Source organism: Heloderma suspectum, chromosome 10 (genome assembly GCF_057233095.1).
Source record: "Heloderma suspectum isolate Gila_16-S chromosome 10, 16-S_ref, whole genome shotgun sequence".
NCBI classification, from domain to species: Eukaryota; Metazoa; Chordata; class Lepidosauria; order Squamata; family Helodermatidae; genus Heloderma; species Heloderma suspectum.
This window is the reverse complement of record NC_139467.1, coordinates 19,758,024-19,783,819: the sequence shown is the minus strand read 5'-3', so window position 1 is coordinate 19,783,819 and position 25,796 is coordinate 19,758,024. Positions and strand designations below refer to the sequence as shown.

At 47.6% G+C, this 25,796-nt stretch overlaps 1 protein-coding gene across 4 annotated transcripts; it reads right to left on the bottom strand.

Annotated features, from left to right (window-relative positions):
• Nucleotides 1-154: 154 nt before the first annotated feature.
• On the bottom strand, nucleotides 155-25,495 carry LOC146337901 (FXYD domain-containing ion transport regulator 7-like). 4 transcript variants are annotated; one of them, XM_084815436.1, is made up of 7 exons: nucleotides 21,657-21,863; nucleotides 20,919-21,010; nucleotides 7,286-7,318; nucleotides 6,276-6,350; nucleotides 1,671-1,704; nucleotides 1,492-1,526; nucleotides 155-944 (listed from the first exon to the last, which is right to left on the bottom strand). In XM_084815436.1, exons 1-7 carry the CDS (start codon nucleotides 21,773-21,775, stop codon nucleotides 925-927), a joined length of 408 nt encoding a protein of 135 aa, XP_084671562.1. In that variant the 5' UTR covers nucleotides 21,776-21,863; the 3' UTR covers nucleotides 155-924. The 4 variants fall into 4 exon arrangements, with proteins under 4 accessions (XP_084671562.1, XP_084671566.1, XP_084671565.1 ...); XM_084815440.1 differs by lacking the exons at nucleotides 20,919-21,010; nucleotides 21,657-21,863 and adding an exon at nucleotides 25,250-25,495; XM_084815439.1 differs by lacking the exons at nucleotides 1,492-1,526; nucleotides 20,919-21,010; nucleotides 21,657-21,863 and adding an exon at nucleotides 25,250-25,463.
• Nucleotides 25,496-25,796: the final 301 nt, after the last annotated feature.

Here is a 25,796-nt window from a genome sequence, read left to right as displayed (position 1 = left end):
GAGAGCTTTGGACACTGCATCTTTCAGATTCCTCCCACCCCCAAGCGATAACATCAGAACTGCAAATGTACAGTAGAGCTTGGAGATGGAACTGCAGGGATTGTGGGCACTTTACTGTAAAAATAAATAAATAAATAACCAAACAACGAGTGGCTAGTTAGAAAACCCCCACATTTATTGACTCGGTCAGATTTTACTCCATGCGTGGGTGAAACGCAGAGATGTGGATGGTACAGCAAGGAGAAGCTGTGGACAGCGCTCTCTGGGGGAAGTGGAGAGTATGCCACAAAAGCAACCCCCCCTTGCTAATTATTATTCCCAGGCTGATCCTACTGGGTTCACAGGTGACCAGACACCCCTCCCCACATACACCCTGGAAAGGCCTGGTTTCCAGCACAGGGGGCAGAGCGGCTCTTTGGAGAGTCCCAGTTCCCCTTGCAGCTATGGTTGTAATTGGACTTCATAGCGTAGTGGGAGGCACAGAAAAGCGAAGCACAGTAGCAGCAGCAGCAACAGCAATGGGAGGTTATTATGCCCAGCAGCAAGGGGGCATTGGGGGGGGTGGATGTTTTCCAGAGAGTGGCAGCAGGCAGTGTTATTGCAGTAAAAGGGACCTTTCTGGGGTAGGTTATAGGAACCAGCCCCCCGGCAGGGTGGGTGCCAGCTAAAAGTGACAGGAAGAGGACCACGCCACCACGTGGGCTGTGCAGTGCCCCAACCCTGCCCAGGTGCCTGCTCCCATCATGCAATGGAAGCACAAGAGCTAACTGGTTATAAAATTGCCCCTCCCTTGTCGTGGATAAAACGGAGAGCCCCTCCCCCTCCCAGGCAGTCGATGCCAAGGTGCCAAGGTCTCAGGAGAAATGTCCTGGGCGCAGTACATCCTCCCAGCCAGTCGGGAGCAGCACATCTTGACGAAGGCACCTATGCACTGCCGGCTGGAGCTAGAAGAGACAGAGAGAGAGAGAAGTGGTGGTAGGGAAGACAGAGAGAGACAGATCCCAGCCTCCAGGAGCCCTGGCAAACAACATCTCCCTGCGGACTTCCCAGCTGCGACAGGAATCGAGTACTCTGTTGCCATGGCATCACCATAGAGTCATCAGCCTCCCCTGTAACGTCAGCAAACTCCATGGTAACCGAAGGTGGGTGGGAGGTTACCTCAGGTGTGGGAGCGTCAGCCACCCACTCGTACCTTCCTCACTGCCTCAGCAATGAGATGGTGTACCACAGACAGATAGACGCACATTGACATGCACACATCCTGTTCAACAGGAAGGGCTGCTTTGCCTAGATGAAACACTGTTCTGGATAAAATATGCAGTGGCTAAGGTGGACCTTTGGGTCGCTTTTAGGCAGAGATTTAAGGGGGGGAGAGGAGGCCAAGGTTGAGCTCCCCGCTATGGTTGCACAGGGCCATGCACATACAAATGCCAGTAAGGAACCTCTTGTGCTGGGCCACCTTCTCTCCCACCCTCTCTCCACATCACTTACTGGGAGTCTTGCCTGCTGCCCGGGGATCCGACAGGCTGCAGAGGGGAAGACACAGAAAGGGAACAAGTGAATAGAGGGACAGGGCATGACTGTCAGGAGCCCCCTAGCTGCCTCTTTAAGGGGTGGAGAGTTCAGGTGAGGAACGAAGACAAGGGAGGAAGCCAGGGAAAAGCACCTACCTAGGGTCAGATTTTTTGCACTTGAATTTTTTACCTGCAAAAAGAGATAAAGGAGAAGAGTGTGAGTGGTGGAGATGACATGGTGAAGTGACGGGGCTGGACAAAAGGTATGCGGAGCTGTGGTAGTGGGTGGATGTGTATATGGATGTGTGTCTGGGTGTCAGGACCAACATGCATAGGTTTAAGTGCTGAGGGAAGAAGGAGAGTGGACAGACTATGTTTTCATGAAGACCAACACTTCTGTGCATGGTGCTTAACCTATCCTTAACATGCATTTGTTCCAATTCTGTTCATATATGAGCCTGGCATAGTTAGTGGCTGTTTAAAAAAAAGTTTGCTTCTGTGGTAGTTCCACAGGCAGCCCCTCCCACGAAGCAAGGTGCGGCTGCTTCAGGCAGTGCATTCTCAGGGTGCCATTAAGGGTGGCGGACTCTAAACCTAAGCTCCCCATAATAATAGGTACCTACTTGACAGGAGGATCACAAGATAATGGCTGGGTTCAAATTATCACGGAGGACAATTAAGCAAAAGTGGCTTATTTCCCCTCCCCATGTACCCCAGTCACATACGGGGGCGGGGGGGATTACCATAATTACCCCAGCAGCGTGGCTCGTCATGTCATCTGAACCCAGGGAGGGTGGTTTGTTGCCATGAGTAACAAGCCACCCAGAACTCATGGCAACAAGCCACCCTGCCTGGGTTCAGATGACATGACAAGCCGCACTGCTGGGGGTAATTATGCTAATCCCCCCCCAGCATGCAACCAGTATGTGCAAGGAGGGAAATGAGCCACCATGGCTTATTTCCCCTCTGTGATCATGGGTACCAGGTCAATGTGTGCAAAGCACTCTATAAATATAAATGCTATTTACAGGGATATGGACTAGGGCTGGGGAGAGCCAAATTTGAATCTCTGCTCAGCCAGGAAGCTCAGTATGGGTGAACTTGGCCCAGTCCCTCCCTCCCTCTCTGCCTTAACTAGGGATGTTGGAGAAATCTGCAAAAGCTACAAATGAGTTTAGATTTCTATGATTCTGACCTGTGGATACCGCGGCAGTTCAGCTTTTCCCAAGTCACATGGAAACTGGTCTGCAGACTTGCAGACTGGTTTTTCACTGGGGGAGGGGGATTTGTGTTAATTCACATTAGTTCTAATGCAGATTAACTAGTGTGCACTACTGTGCACTTGAGAATTAGCACTAATGCAGATTAAGTAGCATGCAAGTGTGCATTAGCACTAATGCACACTTGAGAATTAGCACTAATACAAATTAACGCAAGTAGAATAAAATTCTGGTTAAAGACATCCAAATCTGTCAATGAGTGGATGACAGAATGAAAGACAGTTGACAATCCATGAAACACAGACAGAACGGATGGAACAAAACCCATACATCCCTAGCCTTAACCTACCTTACAGTGTTGTGAGGAGAAAATGAGGATGGGGTGAACCATGTATGCCACCGTCAACTCCGTGGAGGAAGGGGGGGATTTTTAAAAAATGATTTTTGTATTAATGCACCAGGAAATTTCCCAGCACAGCTGGCATTCATTTCAATGGGACTTGGACAAGAGATCTTCTTGGTGAATTAGGCCCTATCTTAATTAGTGTGTGTCAGGAACTAAAATGTCTTGAGACATAGGTGGTAAGTTCCCATCCATCAGTGAGCCTTTGGTGGGTACTAGGGTACCCTGTGCTGAGCTAGACTGTTTGCCCACCACAGCACAAATCCACAGGTGTGAGATAGTAGATTTGGACCAGTGGGAGCCTCCTTCAAATCCCCAATTAGGCATAAAGCTCACTGGATAAAAGTCACCATCTGTCAGCTTGGTCTAACTCACAGCATTATTGTGAGGACAAAGTCCCAGGATGGGAAGTTATGAACACTATCCTAAGATCCTTGCAAGAAGGATGGGATCAACAGTAATTCATAAATCATACAATACAAGTAGAACCTGACATAAATGTCTGCCGTGTATCCCCACACCCTAGGAGAGCCTTAACCAACCTGGTGCCCTCCAGATGTTTTGGACTACAGCATTCCTGACCATTGGCCATGCTGACTGAGACTGCTGGGAGTTGAATTCCAAAATATCAAGAGGGCACCAGGTTGGCGAAGTCTGCCCTAGAAGAACTCACATTTAGGGCTCCTGGTGGGTATCTGGAGAGTGGGAAAGGGAAAAAAGCCAATTTCCCTTTCCTTTCCTTCTGAAACTGCCTTGTTTAATGCAGGGAAGATTTAAACCACATGGCATGTATCTCCTGCAACCCACATCCCCACATGCAGGATAAAGCTGTCAGGGGCTTGAGCAAGCCAATTAACTCAATTAACTATCCCCACCACCACCACTGCCAGTTTCTTTCTTTCTCTCTCTCTCTCTCTCTCTCTCCCCCCCCCCTTCCCTCCTTCAACATTTCGTATGTCCTGGAAGTTCACCCTTGTCAGGCTTTTTAAAAAAGTTTTTTAAAAATCTTTTTTTTTCTTTTAATATGCAAAACTATATACCTTTGTGCCTCCAGGGAGTGCCCTATGGATGTAGAAATCATTCTTAATTTGGGGTGGCCCCACTTCTACACAGATAGACACTTGACTCCTGAGTTTGCTATTAGATTGAATGATATGGAATGGTATGAGTATGCCCTGGGAGATCTATGAGCAGATGACCTGTTGTTTTTAGACATTTTAATAGGATTATGTTTAAAATTGTAATAGGGTAAGGCTGGGAATCTGACTGGGACTGTGGTACCCAGGGCGTGTGGGTTAAGTCTTTCCCTTCATGCTGTTTTCCCAGTGACACCCCCCCTCCCAAGTTGGTATTTGCCCTGTGGGAGGAAGACACGTACATCCAGAATCTTCTACAATGAGTCTTCTACAGAACCCTAGAATCTTCTACAATGTATAGGGGGTCTGCGCCAGACACACTCCTCAAAGGCAGTAAGCTTGAAAGGCATTGTTTCAGGCACACCACACAGCCCTAACCAGCTGAGTTCTGTATTTCCCTGGGGCATGGCCATGTCTACTCTGGAATAAATAGTTTTTAAAAAAAAAAAATCTCTGTGCCCCCTGGAAAGGCTGAATTCTTCAATGTGTGTAAATTATGCAAAAAAAGATGCATCTCTTTACTTATTTCTAGAGGGTAGCCATATTAGTCTATTGCAGCAAAAACAACATAGAGTCTTGTTTAAGACTAACAAGTTAATTCTGCCATAAGCTTTTGTGGACTACAGTTGCATGTGATAAAGGGAACTATCATCCATGAAAGCTTATGCCAGAATAATCTGTTAGTCTCTAAAGTGCCACAAGATTCTTTGTTATCTTTGCTTATGTGTATCCTATCCTTCCTCCAAAGGAACGTAGGGTGGTATGCATCAGGTGCTCTCTCCCTGCCTCCCCCTGCCCCTGCATTTTATCCGAACAACAATCCTGTGAGTGAGGTTAAGCTAAGACAGAGACAAAGAGAAGGAAAGAGCTGATTACTTAGTGGCAGTGGAGGCTGGTGACTCCGATATCAGTGGGGCAGTGAATCTGCTCCAGGTTTCAATCAGAACCAGTCAGAACTCCAAAGGAGCCATTCGAGGTGCAAAGTGGATTCACCACCCCACTGACATCAGAGCCACTAGCCTCCGCTGTATACTGGTAGAAAACACACCTTGCATGCAGAAAGTAGACAGTGTTAGACTGGAATGGACACAGATCCTGACCTTGTATAAGGCAGCTGCTTATCACTGGCCCAGTCACCCAGTGAGCTCCATGGCTGAACAGGGATATGAATGCTGGTCAAAGTCCAACACACTAGCAGCTACACCAGCTTGGCATCTCATTTATGCTGCATCTGATAATTATGGAGAGAGGGCCAAGAGCTACAGAGGGTCCCTAGATTCTGACCTCTGCAAACACCTGCGTAGCTACCACCTCTGGCTTTTGGAATCCCCCCAAACATTAGCCCTAGTCCTCATGAAAAGTGGTGAAACTCACCATGTAAGCAGGAACAGAGCCACACTGAGTAGCCCCGCCCCAATGTCATAATGAAGCTTTTCCCATAGGTGTCCACCCATACAGCACGAATGCAGCAAGGAGGCCTTTGCGCATACAGTTGTACACGTGTAGGCTTCCACGTGCTTCGGAAGCCTGCAAGATCAAGGTTCTGAATCACGTCGAAGCCTATGCACGTACAACTGTATGGACAAAGGCCGCCTTGCTGCAGGTATTTGCGCTGTAAGCCTATGGGAGGAGGTTTGCTATGATGTGACATTGGGGGCAGAGCTACTTAGCACAGCCCTGTTCCTGCTCATGCAGTGAATTTCACTCCTTATCATAATGACTGAATTGAGCTATAGACTGTTCACTTTCTCCTGAGCAGTGTTAGGGGCCAGAACATTTGTTTTTAAAGATAGAAATTTGTATGCTACCCATTCTAAAGATTTCTGTCTTTAGCTGGTGGGCCTTCAGGATACACACAAGGCATCTCTCTCCCTGGGATCCAGGTAAAGTAGGAGTGATAGCTGGGCTGGGGTGGGCAGCTGGGAGAGGCTCTAAATGGAGAGGCCCATATAGGAGCCAAGCAAGGCATGAAAGAAGGAAGCATCCCGAAAAAGTGACTCACTCAGTGCTGTCAAGATTCCCAGCACAAACATGACGATGGCCAAGGCAAGCCCCACCATGCGCACTGTATCGTAGTCTGGAGAGGAAATGCAGGTCAGAAAATGAAATGCTCATGACTACCCCAGTCATCTTCTCAGGACCAACATCATCCCGAGGACTCAAGATTTCCCATTCGGCCCCCATTCTACACCTTTCCAGCCTGAAGATGTACCCATCTCACAGAATCACAGATTCATAGAATCATAGAATAGTAGGGTTGGAAGGGGCCTACAAGGCCATCAAGTCCAACACCCTGCTCAATGCAGGAATCCAAATCTCATCAATCTCTGACTCTAAGGATGGCCTTCTCTGCAGCTTCCCGTATCCCTCAGCCATGCCAGAGCGCAAGACTACAGAAACAGCCAGGGGCCCTTTAACAATTGCAGTCAGTGTCCAGCAGGGGCGAAGCCACTGGAAGACCAAGTTCTGACAGCCTTTAAGGCCTCAGTTGACTGCAGTCCTGTACTTACACAACATCTTTTTCCAGTTCAGCACACAGGGAGCTATCCATGGTCCTGATTGCTGCTTGCCTGAACCCAACAAGATTAGTCCAGTAGTGAGCTGGCTTACCTTGAGCTGTCCTGGCTTATGTGCCCTGACTCACTTTTACCTGCCTGGACCTGACTTATTGTGACCTGACTAACTTATCCCTTGACTGGACCTGTCTGACTGAGACATGACTGACTCAACCTGCTCTGTTTCACTCGATCTGACTTCTGTCTGATATCGTCTGCCTCTTTCTTTGTGGGCACCAAGCCCAGCAACCAGAATATCCAGAACGCAAACCAAGATGCCTGGGATGCCTGAGCCATGCCACATGTCCAAAGTCTCCTCTACTATCACTCAGTTTCTGTTTCCATCCTTGAGGCCCAACATCTTAACACCCTCTGACTAAAGATCCCCCTCCTTCTGGTGTGGGACAAAAGGATCTCAGTCCCAACATCTGTGCAGCATTTCTACAGCATCACTCACCGTAAGTGAAGGGGTCCGTTTGGCTTTTGGTATCTGTGGAGAGAGCAGAGAGTAAGCATAGTGACCAACCCAGCCTACAAAGTAGCAAGCTTCATTGGCCAATCAATTCTTGGGTTGGGTAAGGTCCTGTGAAAAACAAGCTCACGTCAGTGCCTCTGAAATGAATGGTCCCCTTCAAGCGGACATGGGATTGAGGTCTGGCATGAATGGCCTAAATAGGGTTGCCAGATATCGACCCAGAGGTCATTCCTCTAACTCTAAAATATCTGAAGCAGTGAGTGCAGATACAGTAGCTGGCTCCCCTGCCCCGATCCTTCACTGGCTCTCTCAATTCTGCTCTGCATTAAGTTGGGCAAAGCTAAAGTTGCCATTGCTACAGCAACTGCAGAAGGATGGCAGGTAGAGATACTGATGGGCATCAGGGATGCTTTGAAATGGGACTTTTATCATGCAACCACCCTGCCTCATTTGCAGAACTTTACAGGGGGTCCAGACATCATCGTCTTCCACTGGTAACCCTCCTGTGTTTTCCCATTTCATCTTTTCCCACCTCTTCTTCCATTGATTTTCTTTCCACAAAAAATCAGTTATGGAGGGAAAGATGGAATAGCTATGCAATGCCTTTTGATTGGTAGTGCTATGAACCATCTGTCTGGAAGCACCCCAGAACTGGAGCTGCATGAGTTGCAGGGTGGGGGATGCTTTTCAGTCTGAGAGCGAATCCAGGAAAAGTCTCAGGGGCTACATTCTGTGGCCAAAGGCAAATGGGCAGCCCCAAAATGTGCTTCTTAACAAGTTTAAACCTACTCAGAAGTAAGCAGGACAAGCCTCTGAATGTCTACTCAGAAGTAAGCATGAGCAACGTATCTACTCACAGGTAAGCAGGACAAACCTCTACAGGGCGAAGCTCAGAAGTAAGCCAGGCAAGCCTCAGAAGTAATCAGGACCAAATCACTCAGCAGCTTCCTCCTCAGGTCCTGCCCCCCCTGCCCAGCAGGGAAAAGCTCTTATCTCCAATCAGCAACTGATTGGAGAAAAGAATATTTCCTTGCTGGGGAGAGGGGGCAGGCCTGAGGAAGAAACTGGCAGGCCAGATGGGGAAGCACCATAGCCCACATCTGGCCAACAGGCTGGAGACTCCCCATGCCTATTTTAAAGGAACAGGTATTTTCTCCAGGCTGAAACTTGGCAATGCTCTCAGGCCAGGAAATGATTGCTGCTTTTGTAACGTGAATAACATGTTTCTCTCACTGCAATATTAAGAGCCTGCCTTTCCCATATACTTTGCAAATGTAATATACAAGTAGGTCCTCCAATGAAATGTTGCAGCATGGAGTACTGCTGTTCAGGATTCCAGCCACTCCATTCCATTACACTCCCCTTTGGTTTTCAGGGCTTCCCCCACACACACACCCTGAGCCAGCATTCTACGGGTGCTCAGTATGCTCAGTTCTCAATAGACTGATTTGGAGGTTCCCTCCTGAGGTTTTTATTCCTTGGGGTTCCTCCACATTTGCTGATACCTTCCTCTTGTGCATGCAGCAAGGCCGGTGTCAAAAGTAGGCATGGTGGGGAACCTGCCAAGGGCTCACGCCCCAGGACAAGTACGGATGGATGGACACACCTCCATCGGTCACTTGCTGAGCCGCTGCTGCCGCCACCCATGGCCGTTTGCTGGGTGAGCCCCTCGATGGCTCAGCAAGTGGCTGGCAAGCACAACGGGGCCACCCACTTCTCCCCCGGGCTGCCATTTTGCATAGAAATGGCAGCTTGGGTCTTTCCAGAACAGCAATGTTGCACAGATTGTGGCCATAAAGGGGTAATCTACACAACATTGTTTTAAAAACCTGGTTGTTCAGGCAGGCATTTTTTATTATTTATTTATTTATTTATTTATCGCCCATCTGGCCAGTCACCCGGCCACTCTGGGTGATGTACAATAATATAAACAGTTTAAAACAATAAAAATACACATTAAAAAGTCATTTTCTAAAAAATTTCCCTAGCCCACCCCAAATGCCTGCCTGAACAACCAAGTTTTCAACATGTGTCGGATGCTCATTAAAGAGGGAGCATGGCAGAGTTCCCTAGGGAGGGAGTTCCACAGAGTGGGGGCCACCACAGAGAAGGCCCTTTCCCTCGTCCTCACCAGCCTAGCTGTCCTGGCTAATGGGACAGAGAGAAGGCCACCCAAGGCTGATCTTGTTGAGTGGCTTGTCTGGTGTTGCTGGAGGTGCTCCTTAAGATAGGCTGGGCCAGAACCATATAGGGTTTTAAAGGTCAAAACCGACACTTTGAATTTGGCCCAGAAAACAACCCGTTTGGGGTGGGTTAGGGGTTTTTAGAGCACTGTTGTGTTGTTATGTTGTTTTGTTCAGTTGATTATGTAAATTCATTGTATTTTGTGTTATTAGTATTGTGCGCCACCTAGAGGGGCTGGGTAGCCGGCCAGATGGGTGGCTAATAAATCTTATAAATAAACAAACAAACATTGCTGTTTTGGAAAGACCCGATCTGCCAATTCAACGCAAAATGGCGGCTCAAGGAAGGAGCAGGAGGCTGTCAGACATTAATCTAATAAATAATCTAATAAATTAATCATTAATCATTAATCTAATAAATAAACAAGCAAACATTGCTGTTCTGGAAAGACCCGACCTGCCAATTCAACGCAAAATGGCGGCTCAAGGAAGGAGCAGAAGGCTGTCAGGCATTAATCTAATAAATAATCTAATAAATTAATCATTAATCATTAATCTAATAAATAAACAAGCAAACATTGCTGTTCTGGAAAGACCCAACCTGCCAATTCAACGCAAAATGGCAGCTCAAGGAAGGAGCAGGAGGCTGTCAGGCATTAATCTAATAAATAATCTAATAAATTAATCATTAATCATTAATCTAATAAATAAACAAGCAAACATTGCTGTTCTGGAAAGACCCGATCTGCCAATTCAACGCAAAATGGCGGCTCAAGGAAGGAGCAGGAGGCTGTCAGGCATTAATCTAATAAATAATCTAATAAATTAATCATTAATCATTAATCTAATAAATAAACAAGCAAACATTGCTGTTCTGGAAAGACCCGACCTGCCAATTCAACGCAAAATGGCGGCTCAAGGAAGGAGCAGGAGGCTGTCAGGCATTAATCTAATAAATAATCTAATAAATTAATCATTAATCTAATAAATAAACAAGCAAACATTGCTGTTCTGGAAAGACCCGACCTGCCAATTCAACGCAAAATGGCGGCTCAAGGAAGGAGCAGGAGGCTGTCAGACATTTGTGGACTGTGCCGTGCTCACAAACAGGTCCAGTGAGTGCTGTGTGGTCGGCAAGTGGGGGTCCAGGGGTCGAGCAGGTGGGTGGGGGTTCATCGGACTCCAGTCCTGTGTCAAGCTCCTGCAACATCCCTACTGACAAGAGCCCTGTGGAACTGCTCCTCCTCTTCACCGTTGCAACCTGCTTGTTCACCTGCCTCTCACTCTGTCCAAGACAATAGTAATGGTGAGAAGGAGGACGGGTGCCCCTGCCTCCTTGCTCACTGGCCCTCCACGTGTCAAGCAAGCAAGTGACAAGAAAGAGGATGAGGAGCAATAGCAGCTGATGACAACAGAAATGGAAAAAACAGTCTCGCTGAGGGAGGAGGCCCATCGAGGATGCCTTGTTCAAGAGCCCTAAAAAAACCTGGACCTGGACCTGGCATGCATAGTGCGGTTTGGGTACATAAGGACTGGCTCTTGGAGAACTGAAGTCACTCTTATTATAAGATGTGAACTGAGTTTAAAAATTGGGCAGCATTCAGTGGGCAGGTAGGTCTGTGAGTGGTGACACTGAGGTGCCACAGGTGTGTGTGCATGCATGTATTTAGGTACACTCAGAAGGGGAGTGAAGAGTGGCAATGCTGCTGTGTCCTCAATACCACATAGTCATCTCCAACATTAGGACGATGTGTGGATGTGGTAGAGCAACCCTGGCTGAGAGTGTTTTACCCTCCAAAAGGGCTGTGAAGGTTTGAGGCCTACAGAGACAAAGGGGGGAAAAAGTTAGGTTTAGAGTCTTGGAGTTTTCTGTTGGGAGGAGGTAACCCTGAGAGAAGGGCAGTTTCATTTCTCCAGTTAAGTGTCAGTTTCATTTCTCCACTTAAGTTTCATTCCTTCAGGTTTGAAGTAGTACTTTTGGTTTTGAGGGAGGAGGGTATATAAAGAGAGTGAGAGAGCCAGGAAGAGCAGAGACAGCCAGAGCCTGAAGTGAGAGCAGAGTCTGAAGAGTGAGCAGGAAGAAGCAGCCTAGAAAAGTCTAAGGACAGCTAGGGTAAAGGAACCTGCATTTTGTAAATGTTACCTTCTTTCAAGGCCTTTTGTATCACTCAGCTGTATTGTGTAAATACCTTTAATCCTAATTTGTTTGCTTTAAATCTACTAGTAAACTTTTGTGGCTAAAGCCTGTGTCTAGATCAATCACCCCACGTCTATAGCTTAAACCCCATGCTACTGGGAAGGAGACATTTAAAAGAAGGAAGGTGGGACTCTTAAGGAGGAAAGAGATCCTTAAGGGGTTGCTCAGAGGTCCAGGGCATAAGGGGAACCTTGACAAAGGCAAGGCTCAAACTCTGCAAAAGACATTTTTGGTCCCAAGACGTTTTGGTACATGACCTAGACGATCTAAGTGGTACCTCCTCTCCATGGGAAAAATATGGCAAATACATTCAATAACTGACCATTTGACATCCTTTTGCTAACTCATTCCACCTAATGGTTAGGACTGCCCCTGATAATAGCTCCAAACAGTGGGCTTGAACCACATTGGGTGGCACCTTTTAACAATACAACTATGGCTACTGTTCCTGAGAGTGAGCTGGGAAACTGTACTTGTCCTGAAAAGGTATTGTGACCAATTGGAGGGATGGAAGCATTCAGTGGAGGCTGGTGGTTCCAATGTCAGTGGGTCAGTGAATCAGCTCCAGGTTTCAGTCAGGACTCTAAAGGAGCTATCCAAGGTGTGAAGCTCCTTTAGAGCTCTGACTGAAACCCTGAGCGGATTCACCACCCCACTGATATTTGAGCCACTCAGCCTCCACTGGAAGCATTGTAAGGGGGAATGCACGCTTCTAAAGGAGTACAGTAAACAGTTTGGATATAGTGTGGATTAGTGCTGTACCGAAAATTTCTCCCACTTTTTTTTACCATTCTCATACAATTTGATAGAAGAGAAATTGCTTCTGAAAAGAAATTCAATGGTGAAGAAATTTCAGAGAAATTCTCATGGGTTGGGCTTGGGTATCTTGGGCTTACCTTACTTAGGAGGTGGCCAAGGAGTGAGCACAAGTCCTGTTTTTCATTGTGCAGTCATCCCTCTGGCAGCCTGTAGCCTCCTCAGCTTCCCACATTTCAATCAAAGCCCAGCTTAAGGCACCAGGAGGTAATTCCTCCCATAGGGCTTTTTCAGATCAGGGCATGCAGGCAGCCTGGGAGGCTGGCTGTGATTAGGTAAGCTCAAAAACACCACAAAATAAATTATAAAACATCCTGAATGAGGCAGGACAATGGAAGCTGACTTGGATTCCTGCACTGAGCAGGGGGTTGGACTCGATGGTCTTGTAGGTTTCTCCCAACCCTACTATTTTATGATTCTATGGGGGGAGAAAACTCTCAGGAAACTGGAGGACAGATTTTGGCAGAGCGCTAACTCCACCTCATCCCGGGAGCTGGACACAACACTGCCCCCACCTGCATTGTGGTGGATGCAAACTGGGGGCCTGCCTGCCAAGACAGTCAATGCTGTTGCAGCACACACAAAAATGAAAACCCTTAGGAAAAAAGAAAGCAGCTGTGCTACAAGCCCTGCCAATGGAGAACCCTGCCTGGGAGAAACTATGGAGAATGTATCCTCCCGCTGGAGATATTTGGCAAAACTGTCACCCAAATTTATCTGCCCACAAGTAAGGTGGAGAATTTCAAGAGGCCGTTTGTGCACAGCTCGAGTCTGAATGTTTCTTACACCAGGGTCCAAGTATGGATGAGGGGGAAGGGTCCATTTTACCAAAGCTCAGTGGTCCCCAGCCCAGGCCACAACCCCATCACCATGTGGGGAGAAATGCGGCTAAATTGTAGTTCAGTCTTGAGGATATTTATGGAAACTTACTTCTCTGTATTCATGTCTATGTTAGCCAGATCTTGCAAAATTTGCTGGAGTTAATCAGAAATAGTGTCAGAGAAGAACAAGACACATTCAGAACTGTGAATTGCTGGCCCAGGCCCATCTCTATTAAACTAAGACTTGTAGTTTGAGAGACTAAGAGATATGTGCTTCCCTACGTGACATGCTCTCTCAAGAACTACCAGTCCCAGAGTTCCTTGTGTATGGACAGCTATGGGAGGGACAAAGCACCTTAGTGGAACATTGATCCCAAGGTCAGTGAGAGCCAGTGCTGCAGAAAAGATTTACAGGCCCCAAATATATGTGAATTAATGTCTAGTTCTCTCTCTCTCTCTCTCTCTCTCTCACACACACACACACACACACACACACACACCATACTGCCATGTCTGGCTAGAAATACATATCATAAGACTGTACATGTGGGATGGGATTGTGGTTTGTGTGTGAGAGGGGATCCATGTTGCAAGCTTTTCTTAAGCCCCCAAAATGCTACTTGCATACTGTCTTGAAGAAAGCAAACAGAGGAAATCCCACTACACTTCAACCCAGTTGCCATCAAGTCTATACTCACTTTGAATGAGTTATGAAGGCCCTTGTTATAAAGACCTGTTCTTCTGTGTTCTGGGAACACAGAGACATCTCTAAGCTACACATTGAGATCAGTTTCCAAACCTGTTTAACTGTTATAGTTCCCAACCAAGGAATTTTGAGGACTGTAGTTCTGTGAAAGGTCTGGCAGGGAGGTGGCCCCTTAACACAGTCATCTCACACAACGGTGTCAAAGAAACAGAGACAGTTAAGCCTTGTTTTCTAACTGGTCTTCAATTTGCAACGTAGATGTGCTCGAATAATTGTTCTGCCCTCTCAAGAGTGTCCAAAATGGCATTGACTTGACAAGGAGTCTGGGGTGCTGACAGGCAACTGTAGATCCTTTAGGGAGGGGACATTGCTCAATGGTCGAGCACTGTTTTACATGCAGAAGGCCCCAGATTCAAGTCTCTGGCATCTCCAGGTAAAAGGATCAGATGTCAGGTGAGGGAAAGCCCTCCACCAATGACCCTGGGAAGCTGCTACCAGCCAGAGAAGAAGACAAATAATTTGACCTGGTATAAGGCAGCTTCCTCTTTTCTTTGTGGGTCCCAAGCCAGGCCTGAACCCAGCACAAGCCACACTTATCATGAGCATTGTGTGGGGACCCACCATAGTTATCTTTTCCAGAGGCTGTCAGCACTGGACTTTAACAGACTTGGTTCCCCCCAATCCACAAGGACCAGATGAGGGAGACTGCCAACCCCTCTCTCATTAACCACAATTAATTCCCCACCCACCTTGCCCTGAATGAGTCTGCTTTTTCTCTCCCATGATTCCGACCCATCTTGCTTATTCTTGCTCCAGCCCTAAATGCCCTTCTCTTACTCAAGCAGGCCAGCCAACATCAAACCTTCGAATGCCAGAGAGTTTCTCTCATATTTGAGTCCCTCGGGGGTGACCTCACTTCTGATCTCTCAAAAAAGTATGGATGCTGCCATGGTGAGACATCCCAGTATCTCCAAAACAGACCCATTCCAATCGCCTAGTGCAGCCTACTCCATCCTGCTGCCCTTCAGTTGTGTTGGACTGCAGCCCCCATAATTCCTAGCCAGCATGACGAGGCTGGCTGGGAATTATGGGAGTTGCAGTCCAACACATCTGGAGGGCACCAGGGTGGGGAAGGCTGCACTAATCAGTATCAGTCAATAGTATCTGAGGAGGCATTTGACAGAACCACGACGGACATTAGCACTCTGTTTGAGCAATTAAGGGCACAATCCTATGTATGTTTAGACAGAAAAAAGTCCTACAACTCCCAGTATTCTCCAGCCAGCATACTCCATGTTGTAGGACTTTTTCCAGTATGCTAAGAGTTGCAGGACTTTTTTCTGTCTAAACATACATGCTGGCTGGGGAATGCTGGGAGTTGTAGGACTTTTTTCTGTCTAAATATACATAGGATTGCACCCTAAACATTTGTAGGATGGACTGGCAATTCTAATCTAAATGTTCTCTTCCTATTGGGTGAGTCAATACACCATCTCTTTGAGTCCTACTCTAGAACCCATGCCACTTATACACATTTCCCCATACACTACCCGCCTCCTTCTCCGACTTCAGGAAAGACCACCTCTGTTCCTTGTCTGTCTGTTCTTCTGCTGCTTTTCCTCCAGACTTTGCTCCTGGGATAAGTGCCCCAACAGTCAAATGGATGTGTTGGCAGAATATCAATAATTCAACAGCTGTCCATTTCCAATCCAGAGGTGTGAGAGGATGGCACAGCATGATACCACCAATGCTGTTGCCCCTTTCAGGTTTTTGGCATGAGGAACGATGTCTACAACTCTTTTGGACCAGAAATCCTGTAGTGTGTCTGACTCAATGTGGGGGAGGAATATTTCTCATATTCCCCATATAAGGGAATATTAAGCGGGGGTGCACTCTTCCAAACACCATGCATCTCCAAAGAATGCTTCAGAAGTCTGTCACCAGCCTTCTTGGGGTTACCCTTTGACTTGATTCACCACAGGCATGGGGCTGTTCACACAACACAATAACTCACACTCAGTGGTTAAGAGTGGGTTCTTGCTGAACCGTGGGTTAGCATGTTGTCTGAATCCAGGACATTTTCCATAGGGTGGCTTGTTAACCATGCTGCGTGGCTTATTTTTCTCAACCAAGCCACCTTGAGAACTCATAGTGTGTTGTTGGGTTGTTCAAGGTGGTTAACAAGCCCCACTGCATGGTTAACAAGCCATCCTGTGGACAATGTCCTGGGTTCAGACAACATGCTAACCCATGGTTCAGCAAACAACCCATACTCAACCACTGAGTGTGGGTTAACATGTTGTGTGAACCAGTCATGATCTTTGCCCCACTGATACAGCTATATCTGCAAATTCTGTAAAAAGGCCAGTCAGCTGCAGTTCTCCCATCCCCTCCACCTTCTTGCACCCTACGAAAGCTGGGGTAGTCAAGAGGGTGCCCTCCAGATGTCTTGAACTACAACTCCCATAATCCCTGAGCATTCGCCATGTTGTTCGTGCAAGGTATAGTCCAAAAACACCTGGAGGGCACCAGGTTACCTACTGCTGGACTAAGGGGTCAGACCCGACCTTGAAGTTGGGGAAATCCTTTCTTACTTCTTATCCATAACTAAACACAACAACCCAGCTATGCAGCATCCTTTAATGTTTTTATCTGTCAAATGAACATTAACTTATTCACACACACATAACACATCCTCTGGCACTGCTTTCACCCTTTTGTAAAGCCCAGTGTTCCATTTGAGCTGCCCAACCACGTCACACACAGGATTGCACACTCTGACCTGGTACCTTGATGTTCTCTAGAAGCAAAAACCCCTCTCTGCAGTGCAACATCAATCTTCCCACTATCCATTTCTTTTAGGTTCAAAACCTAGTGCACCCTGGATTTCCACATGGAACTGCTGTATCTTTAACAGCAATACAGAAAACTGAATATCGGCAGCTGCAGCTTCTCCCGCTACATTTTTATGCTCATTGCAATGTGTTGCCTCCCTGCTATTCCGAGTCTTATTTGGAGCTAGGGAGGGACTTAATCCCCCCCCCCCATTTCCACTCATGCACAAACTGCAGACTAGCCCTGCTCCCTTTTCCCGTTCTTGTACTGAACTGGCCAGAAAAATCATTCTCTCCCCAACCCAGTGCCCCTCAGTCAAACACCACCCATGATCCTACTAAGAATAGACCCTAGACCCATTCTGGTATTTGAGGGATTGCCTGGATCCTATTTCCCCGGCTTGATAATAAAAATGACCTGACACCACCACCCCCAAACACACACACACACACACACACCCTGATCTGCAGCACATACAGAGGGAGAGGCCTCAAAAAGTGCTTGATGCAAGATTGAGGGCGGTTGCCGCTGCAGCACAGGGACTGCGGATGAATAATGCAAACTCCAATGCAGGGGATGGGGAGTTGCCATGGAGACAGGACACTGCATAGCTGGGTGCAGTGTCTTAATCCGCTGCCAGGGTTAGGAGGGGGCAGCTGAGGAGACAGGATGCTCAGGGAGCCACCCAGCTGTCTTTGAGCCAACTGTCTACAGGAAACTTTCCTGGCCTTGGGTCAGGCTGCCTTTGCTCCCTCACAGCTCAGCATCGTCAATTCCTCCTCAGTTTTAACCTGCAGCTCCCCTGCTGGCTGAGCTACGGCCACCCCACACCTCTGGCAGTATCCTCACATCCACTCTGCCTTCCCAAGCATGCCTTGGGCCCCTTCATTTCTGTCCCTTCCTCCTGTTCTTGGAGTCCTGGCCTCTCTAGGAATCAATGGGCATGACAGCAGTGTGGCGAGCGAATCCAATATGGGTCCAGCTCTCCCATAATTGAATCAGCAGGTTTCTCAGAACGTTCTGGAAGCAAGCCAAGGAAACACCCTGCAGATGGTGATAGCCAGGCACTGGGGCAGCCGCAGAGATAGAGTGATAAAGGGAGTGGCACTTCCCAGAACGGCCTATTTAACAGAGAAACATTTTTCCCCCCATGTCACAAGTCTGTCCAAGGAAGCTGAATGGCACTGCTCCCCCTACCCCATAAACCTCAATATGTTGCCACAACTTTTTGATAAGCTCAAGTCTCTAAAGGGAGGCTGAAACTCTGCAGTATATGCCTCAAGATCCCATGTGCAAGTGCTGACCCTGTTCAGAATACAGGATTTGAGCCTAGGTTGGGGAGGGGGGAGGGATGGCTCCAGGCCAGTCCCTCAGAAGTCCTTGAAGGAAAAAGCATTTTTGTGGCTTGCACACTGACTGGGCAGACACCCAGGGAGATGTGGGGTGGTGGTTAGTGGTTGCGATCACGTAGAAATGCACTTCTTGCCTCTGAAAACACCTTGAGGCAGTAACTCTTGAGAGGATAAACAGCCCCCAATGTAACAGCTTTAAGTGGTGCATTTAAACGGCACCAATGATTAGCCACAGAGCTCATTTTCAGAATGCCAGGGCTTGGCCCTAGAACAAAGAACAAGAGTGACTCTAAGCATGTACAGAGTGCCTCCCCCCCACTAATCATGCTCAGCTATCCTCACCCATACGTCTAAGCCATCCTTCTCCCACCTGGTGCCCTCCAGATACGTTGGACCACAACTCCCATCAGCTCCCAATAGCATGAACATTGGGGTGATTGGAGTCGTAGTCCAACACATCTGGAAGGCATAAGGTTGCAGAAGGCAGGCCTAGGCTTAGGTGGAAAGGCAGAATGTATGGATTCAGACACATCTGCACTACAAATATAAGCCAGCCTGAAACACTGTGGCTTTCCTCAAGAATTATGGGAATCTTAGATCTGTTAAGGTGCTAAGAATTCCTTGTTAGAGGCCCTAACTGATCTTTCAAACTGAACGATAGTTTCCAAGAATAAGTAGTTGGCATCCATGATAGTTAAGCAGTTTGAAACCAGTTTGCGTTCGTAGCCCAGATGGAGTCCTCCTTAAAAATTAAGGTATGGCCATAAGTATATCCCATGAAAGGGAAGGAAAAGGCCTTGGATTGAGTAGGAGGGTTGAAATTAGACCTGAAACGAATGTGGGACAGGGTTTTATTCAAATATTTCTCTTAATCTGAATTATTTTATAAAACCTAATCCAATTATTTTTCAATGTGCCCAATTATGGATACTACTGGATTTTGGTTTTTAAGTTGCCAAAATATTGCATTTAGCAAGAATATTCAATATTCAATATTAAATATTAAATATTAAATATTACTGCTTTAAAATTCATCAACAAATGTTAAAATTTAAGTTGTTTTACATATCCCTTTCTCTTGAATTTCTAAACGTATGTGAAGTTTTATTTCAGCTGTAGCTCAAATGCGAACTTAGCTATGGGCTCATAGTTCTGGGCAACTTGCTACATTTCAGCTCAACTTCTTTATCTCTAAAATGTGAATAATAATGAGAAATAGCTTTCAGGGCTTTTTTTATGACACTCAGTGCAACCCTATGCATATTTAGACAAAAAAAGGTCCTATAACTCCCAGCATTCCCCAGCCAGAAGTGTTGGCTGTGGGACGCTGGGAGTTGTAGAAGGTTTTTCTCTCGAACTATGCATAGGATTGTTCCTTTAGTAGGATAAGGATTGTAACATACTTCACTTCAGAAGCATGATAAATTATGAATCATTACTATTACTTGACACAATAGCATCTCATTAGGCTTGTGGATAGACTGGCAAAAGCTTTGATGGATGAATTCCCATTTGTCATGGTTTAGACAATGGTTACTTAATAGGTTGCAGAGAACACGTATGGAAGTGGTGAAATATCTTTTGGGGAATCAGGCTCTGTTGGCTTAAGAGGATGCAAATTTCCAGGTAACACAGAGCTCTTCAGCAGGCAGAATGAAGAATTCTGTCACACTAAAGCTTGGAGAGTTGTCCAACAGATACCTCTATTTGCCAGGGCCATTTCTGCAACCCACTGAGGCTCGCCTCAAACAATTCTCCACTGAGCACAAACCACAAGCAGTCCTCATGAATATGCAAACTTGTAGCACCACACATGTGTGACAACTCCTAGGCTTCTCCACCGGCAAAAATAGCAGCAGCGATGTCAGAGGAAGTCTCTGTTAAGAGTCACAAGGCAGGCAACCATGATCACTTAGCACAGATTACCTAAACACTTCATATTCTTTAACCACCCTTTCGACCACAAAATCGAGGTAGCCAGAAAATGGCAAAACAAAACATAGCTGTTCAAGCCTATACATGTGTACCCAGAAGTAAGTCTCATTATGTTCAATGGGGCTGACACATGTAAGTGGGTACGGGATTGCAGCCCGAGTGGTAATGTTTCCACATTAATTAAGGGTGTAATCCTATACATGTTTAGACAGAAAAAAAAGTCCTACAACTCCCAGCATAGCTGGCTGGGGAATGTTGGGAGTTGTAAGATTTCTTTTCCATCTAAGCATGCATAGGATTGCACCCTAACCTGGATTAAAAAACAAAACATGTCATCCTGTGGATACCACAGAAGACAGTCTGTGGTATCCACAGTGAAAACAGACAGTGTTTCCTACTGAGGTTAGTGTACATTTCAGTCTCTGAATTCACATTGTTTTGATTTCCTATATATATGCCCAGGAAAATTCACATGTGGACAAACCTAAGTTTTCACAGTCTGACAGACTGAACAAGCTTATGGGAGGGGGCAGTTTCCTCCCAGGGGTTGAGAGGGAAGGCCTTTCTCAAACTTTGCACAACTTTTCAAAGTGTAGGGAGTGTAAGGGTACCAAAGATAGCTATTTAACTCCCTGGTGGGTAAGGGTATCTATTGGTACCCTTATTGGTGGTAAGGGTACCAATAGATAAGTAGCAACCTAACTGGGCATGTATGAGCAACACAAACAAATGTATGGCCAGTAACAGACAATGCTCAAATTCTTACATACAGGAGTTTGGCACCGCGTGTGTGCTTGCATGTGTGTTCACCCCAGGCTGTCTGGGGGCCGCTTCGCGCATTACATTTTTTTGAAGTGTACACCTAAAAAGGTAAAAAAAATAATAATGAATGCCACCAATATATCATAGAAGTGCACTTCTCAAGGATCTGTGATTAGCTGCATCTTCTTGTTTGCCACAGAGTATACAAAGTGAGGTTTGTCATGCCATGATGTGTGAAATGGCCTGACCACTAGGTAGATAGGAAGGTGCATAGACAGGTAGGTGCATAGATCTCTATGGCTAGAATATGTGAGTGTGGCTCTCAGAAGCTTTGCTTGACTCCCTCCATCTCCCTCATCTGTGTGCAGGAAAGCACATTACTTTGGCCTGGGCAGAGGGCTGTTCAATCATGTGGAGGAGGGGAAGGGCTACAGATGGATCACAGCATGAATGCACGCACACGTGCACACACACACACACACACACTGTACACCTGCCTCATAGCATGGATGCACATCTTGCCCAGTACACATACAGAACAGTGGCTGACCAAAATGTCCCCCGCAAGCACGGGATGTTTATCAACATATCTGGGCACAGGATGACAGTTCCACAGTAGATTATAACAACATATCACAACACACTTCTGCAAGCAGGGGATACACATGCACACACACATTTTTGACATGTGCATGTTTGTTCTCTTGCTGCCCACGCTCTCCCACCCTACACAAATCATGTCCCACCTGTACAGCCGGGTGAGTACGCCACTGATGAAACTGCAGGCAGATGGACTGTTCGACTGCATGGAGGAGGGGAAGGGCGACAAAGACCTTCTATCATACAGTCCAAATGCAACACACATTTACAATACCCATATGTATTTACACACATACATACACACAGCTGTACATTTGACAACAGTGAGAAAGGGCCCTACATGTGTACAGCTGTACACTTAAAGGCAGGGCTGGAAGTCCAGTGTGGGGGGAGAGCAGGAGCCTGGACCCTTAACTTTTGCAATGGCCATCTTAGGGCACAGTCCTATGTATGTTTAGACAGGGAAGACAGTCCTACAGCTCCCAGCCTTGCTGGGAGTTGTAGGGCTTTTTTCTGTCTAAACATGCATAGGATTTTTTTAAAGTAATAGAATCATAGAATAGTAGGGTTGGAAGGGGCCTACAAGGCCATCGAGTCCAATCCCCTGCTCAATGCAGGAATCCAAGTCAGAGCATCCCTGACAGATGGCTGTCCAGCTTCGTCTTGAATGCCTCCAGTGTGGGACAGCCCACCACCTCCTTAGGTCATTGGTTCCATTGCCGTATTACTCTAACAGTCAGGACGTTTCTCCTGATGTTTGGCCGGAATCTGGCTTCCTGTCACTTGAGCCCATTATTCCATGTCCTGCACTCTGGGATGATTGAGAAGAGATCCTGGCCTTCCTCTCTGTGACAACCTTTCAAGTCCTTGAAGAGTTTATTAAATGTAATAGTTTATTACAGTCACAAGACCAGCAAAAACATGCATAGGATTGCACCCTTAGCTACTCCTTTTAGAAGGATATTGGGGAGAGCACTCCATGATTTGGCTAAAACTGGTGGATGTTGGGGCTGGGATTTGTGGATTTCATTAAAAACACCCTACCCCCCCCCCCAGTACGACCACTGCTGGCCTGAATCAGGGAACCCTAATTAGGCCCAAAGTCCCTCATCACATGCCTAGGGGGCCTGTCTCTCACTAATGCCAGATGCATGGCCCCATGAGATGAGGGTACAGCCAGGACTCATGTGCAATGTTTGGTGTACATTTGGGGGATGATAATTGTCTCCACACCCCTAGAAACTAAATGTCACGCCATGCACACTTGCACGTGCAGAAGCTCTGATTTCATTCTGTCATAAATGCCTTCTCAGTGCAACATACATATCCTGAAGAAAACATCACTCTCTCACACACAAAATAACAGTTTTTGGAACACACACACACACATACATCTAGGACAACCCCATGCACACAGAGAATCATAATTGACACAGCCCTTGTTTTGTTCACAGTCGCATAACAACCCAGAGAACTTTTAAATGGAGGGCTACTGGCAAAAGAGAGCCAGTGTGGTGCAGTGGCAAGAGTGTTGGACTGGGAGCCAGGAGATCCGGGTTCTAGTCCCCACTCGGCCATGGAATCTCACTGGGTGACTTTGGGCCAGTCACACACTCGCAGCCCAACCCACCTCACAGGGTTGTTGTTGTGAGGATAAAATGGAGAGAAGGAGGATAATGTAAGCCGCCTTGGGTTCCTTGCAAGAGGAAAAAAGGCAGGGTATAAATGCAATAAATAAATAAATAAATAAATAAATAGTGGGTGGATAGAATTCGGCAGGGTGAAATGTCAAGGAGGCTGTGGCTCCATTCAGACATCATGCTGAACCATGGTTTGAGTTTCCAAATGTGCCGCGGCCAAGCCATGGCTCAGAGCTGCTTGCCCAGTTTCATTTTTTGTCCCCTCAGCACTCCCATCTCTAGATGCAGCAGCCGTAGGGGTGGGGCAAAAGCCATAACCATGAGTCCTCGATTCAGACAACCTGACAAGCCACAGTTAGCACAAACCATAGTTTGCACAGCTGCGTCAAACCATGGCTTCTGATTCGGGTTTGCAAAACATGTTTTCCCAATTTGGGTACCATGGCCAACTATCGCAAAGCTTCGCCAGCCATGCTTTGGTGTGATGCCTGAACTGAGCCTTTGCACATGTGGGCGGGAGGGGCCATAGCAAAGTGGTAGAGTGCCTGCCATGCAGACAGAAGGTCCAGGGATCAAATCTCCAGTTCAAAGGAGCAGGGAGCAGGTGATTGGGGGAAACCTCAGTCTGAGACCCTGGTGGTCAGAGCTAACGAGACTGAACTAGATAGCGGCAGATTGAGATGTGTATATGCACACATTCCCTGTAGTCACATCACAGAGACACAGGATATCCTCTACCAGCAATGATCCCAAAGAGTGAGTCTCTCTCTCTCTCTCTCTCTCTCTCACACACACACACACTCACACATCCTCCTCTGCACCAGAAGCTGAGCCACAACTCTTGGCATTGCAAAATGGAAAAGAAAACAGGTCATACATTAGGCTGCACACAAGCACAACAAACGCTGCGTTCCCAGGTCTGCTCAGACCGTTCCTTCCCTACCGAAATAGACACAGACCAACCCCCCCTTTTTGCACGCCACATTCCACAGAGGCATCCAGCATCCAGACCTACAGTGCCTCGGCAGCGGGCAGCATTCTGGTCCTTTCCATCCTGTCAGTCAAACAGCAGCTGCAGATGCGATGACTTCAGGCTTCCAGAGACTGCAGTGAGCTGGGCAGCATGCTGCGCGACTGCAAGCACACCTATGCACATACGCACACAGAGCCCCCAGCCTCAGTCCCTGCAGCCACTCCCGGTGGCCTACAGAGGAGCCGGAGAAGGAAGGAAGGACACCTGGCCCTGCAGTCTTCCCACTGCCAAACAGCCATGGCCCCAGGCACAGTTAGCAGGGATGAACCAAAAGCTGGCCACGCACAAACCGCACCTGCAGGCTCACGGTAACAGCGCCAACGGTCCGCAACCCGTTCATGTCTACTGTAGCAGATCTCGGCACATTTACTCCGGAAGGGACTCCCGCTCAGTTCAATAGGACTTTACTACCCGATACGACCTACTTACTCCCTCCCAAGTGGCGCAGCCGTAAAGTTGCGGGGAGGGAGGAGGGGGTCAAAACACTTCTCCCCCCCCCCCCACCGCCCCATCCGACGATTTAAGGAGTTGCGGACAGCGCAGCCGGGGATAGCTTAGCAGGCGAACACTCTCGCCTTTTTCTACAGTCAAATCGGAACGGGATCCGTTTGCCGGCGCCGCTCCGGAGCGACTCCGGAGCAGAGCGGCGGCGGCTCTCGATGCGCGCGACTTCTTCGATCGCAGTCCCCCGGCACGTATCCTCGGAGAGGCAAGGCTCGTTGAAAAAGTGGGACTTTCTTCCGAGTAAAAGCTGCAGAGGAGTGAGTCGTTAGGGTCTCCCATCAGCGCCCCCCTCCTTTCCCTCTGCCTCTTCCATGGAGGATGTCTAAAATGGGGGTCTGGAATGGTCCGAAAGACCCACCTCCCCGTTCCAAAAAAACACTAAACAAAACGGATAGCCGGCAAGATAACCCCTTTATCTTGCCTCTGATGTCCTAGGAAGCTTTATCATGACCCCCCTCCCCAACGCTGTGCAAGAGACGGGTGGTCTAGATGAGCTTGTGGGACCCCTCACTCGCCCCCTGAACTCCCTTGACTCCCTGGGGGAGCGAGGAGGGGGTCTCACCATGATGGGGCGCTGCGGGGGTAGCCATCGTGATGGTGGTGGTGGTGGTGAGGCGTTGCTGCTACTCCTTAGCGGATCTGATCCGTAGCAAAGAGCGACTGCGGCACAGCCACGCCGGGAGGGAGAAAGAAGACTGCCGCAAAGACACGGAGCAGGCTGGTTTCCCCTTCTTCCTCTTCCTCTTCTTCTCTTCTCTTCTCTCTCTCTCTCTCTCTGTCTCAATCTCTCTCTCTCTCTCTCTCGGCTCCACGTGGGGAGGGAACGACCAGTGGAAATGGAGAGGTGGATCGATGCAGGAGCGGGGAGGAAACCTCAGACCTTTGACCTGCCTCTTCCCACCAAATGCGCAGCATCCAATCCAGACCCATTAGGAAAGAGAACCCAGGGGTCCTGGTTCCCAGACCACCATCACCCCCTCTTTAGAGAAGATGAAGTTATCTACATTGCTGGCTTTAATAAACAGGGATTGGAACAAATCCATGGAGGCTGGCTCTCCTGATCAATGTCTCTCTCATTCGCCCTAAGAGCTCAGTGGAACCTCCATTTG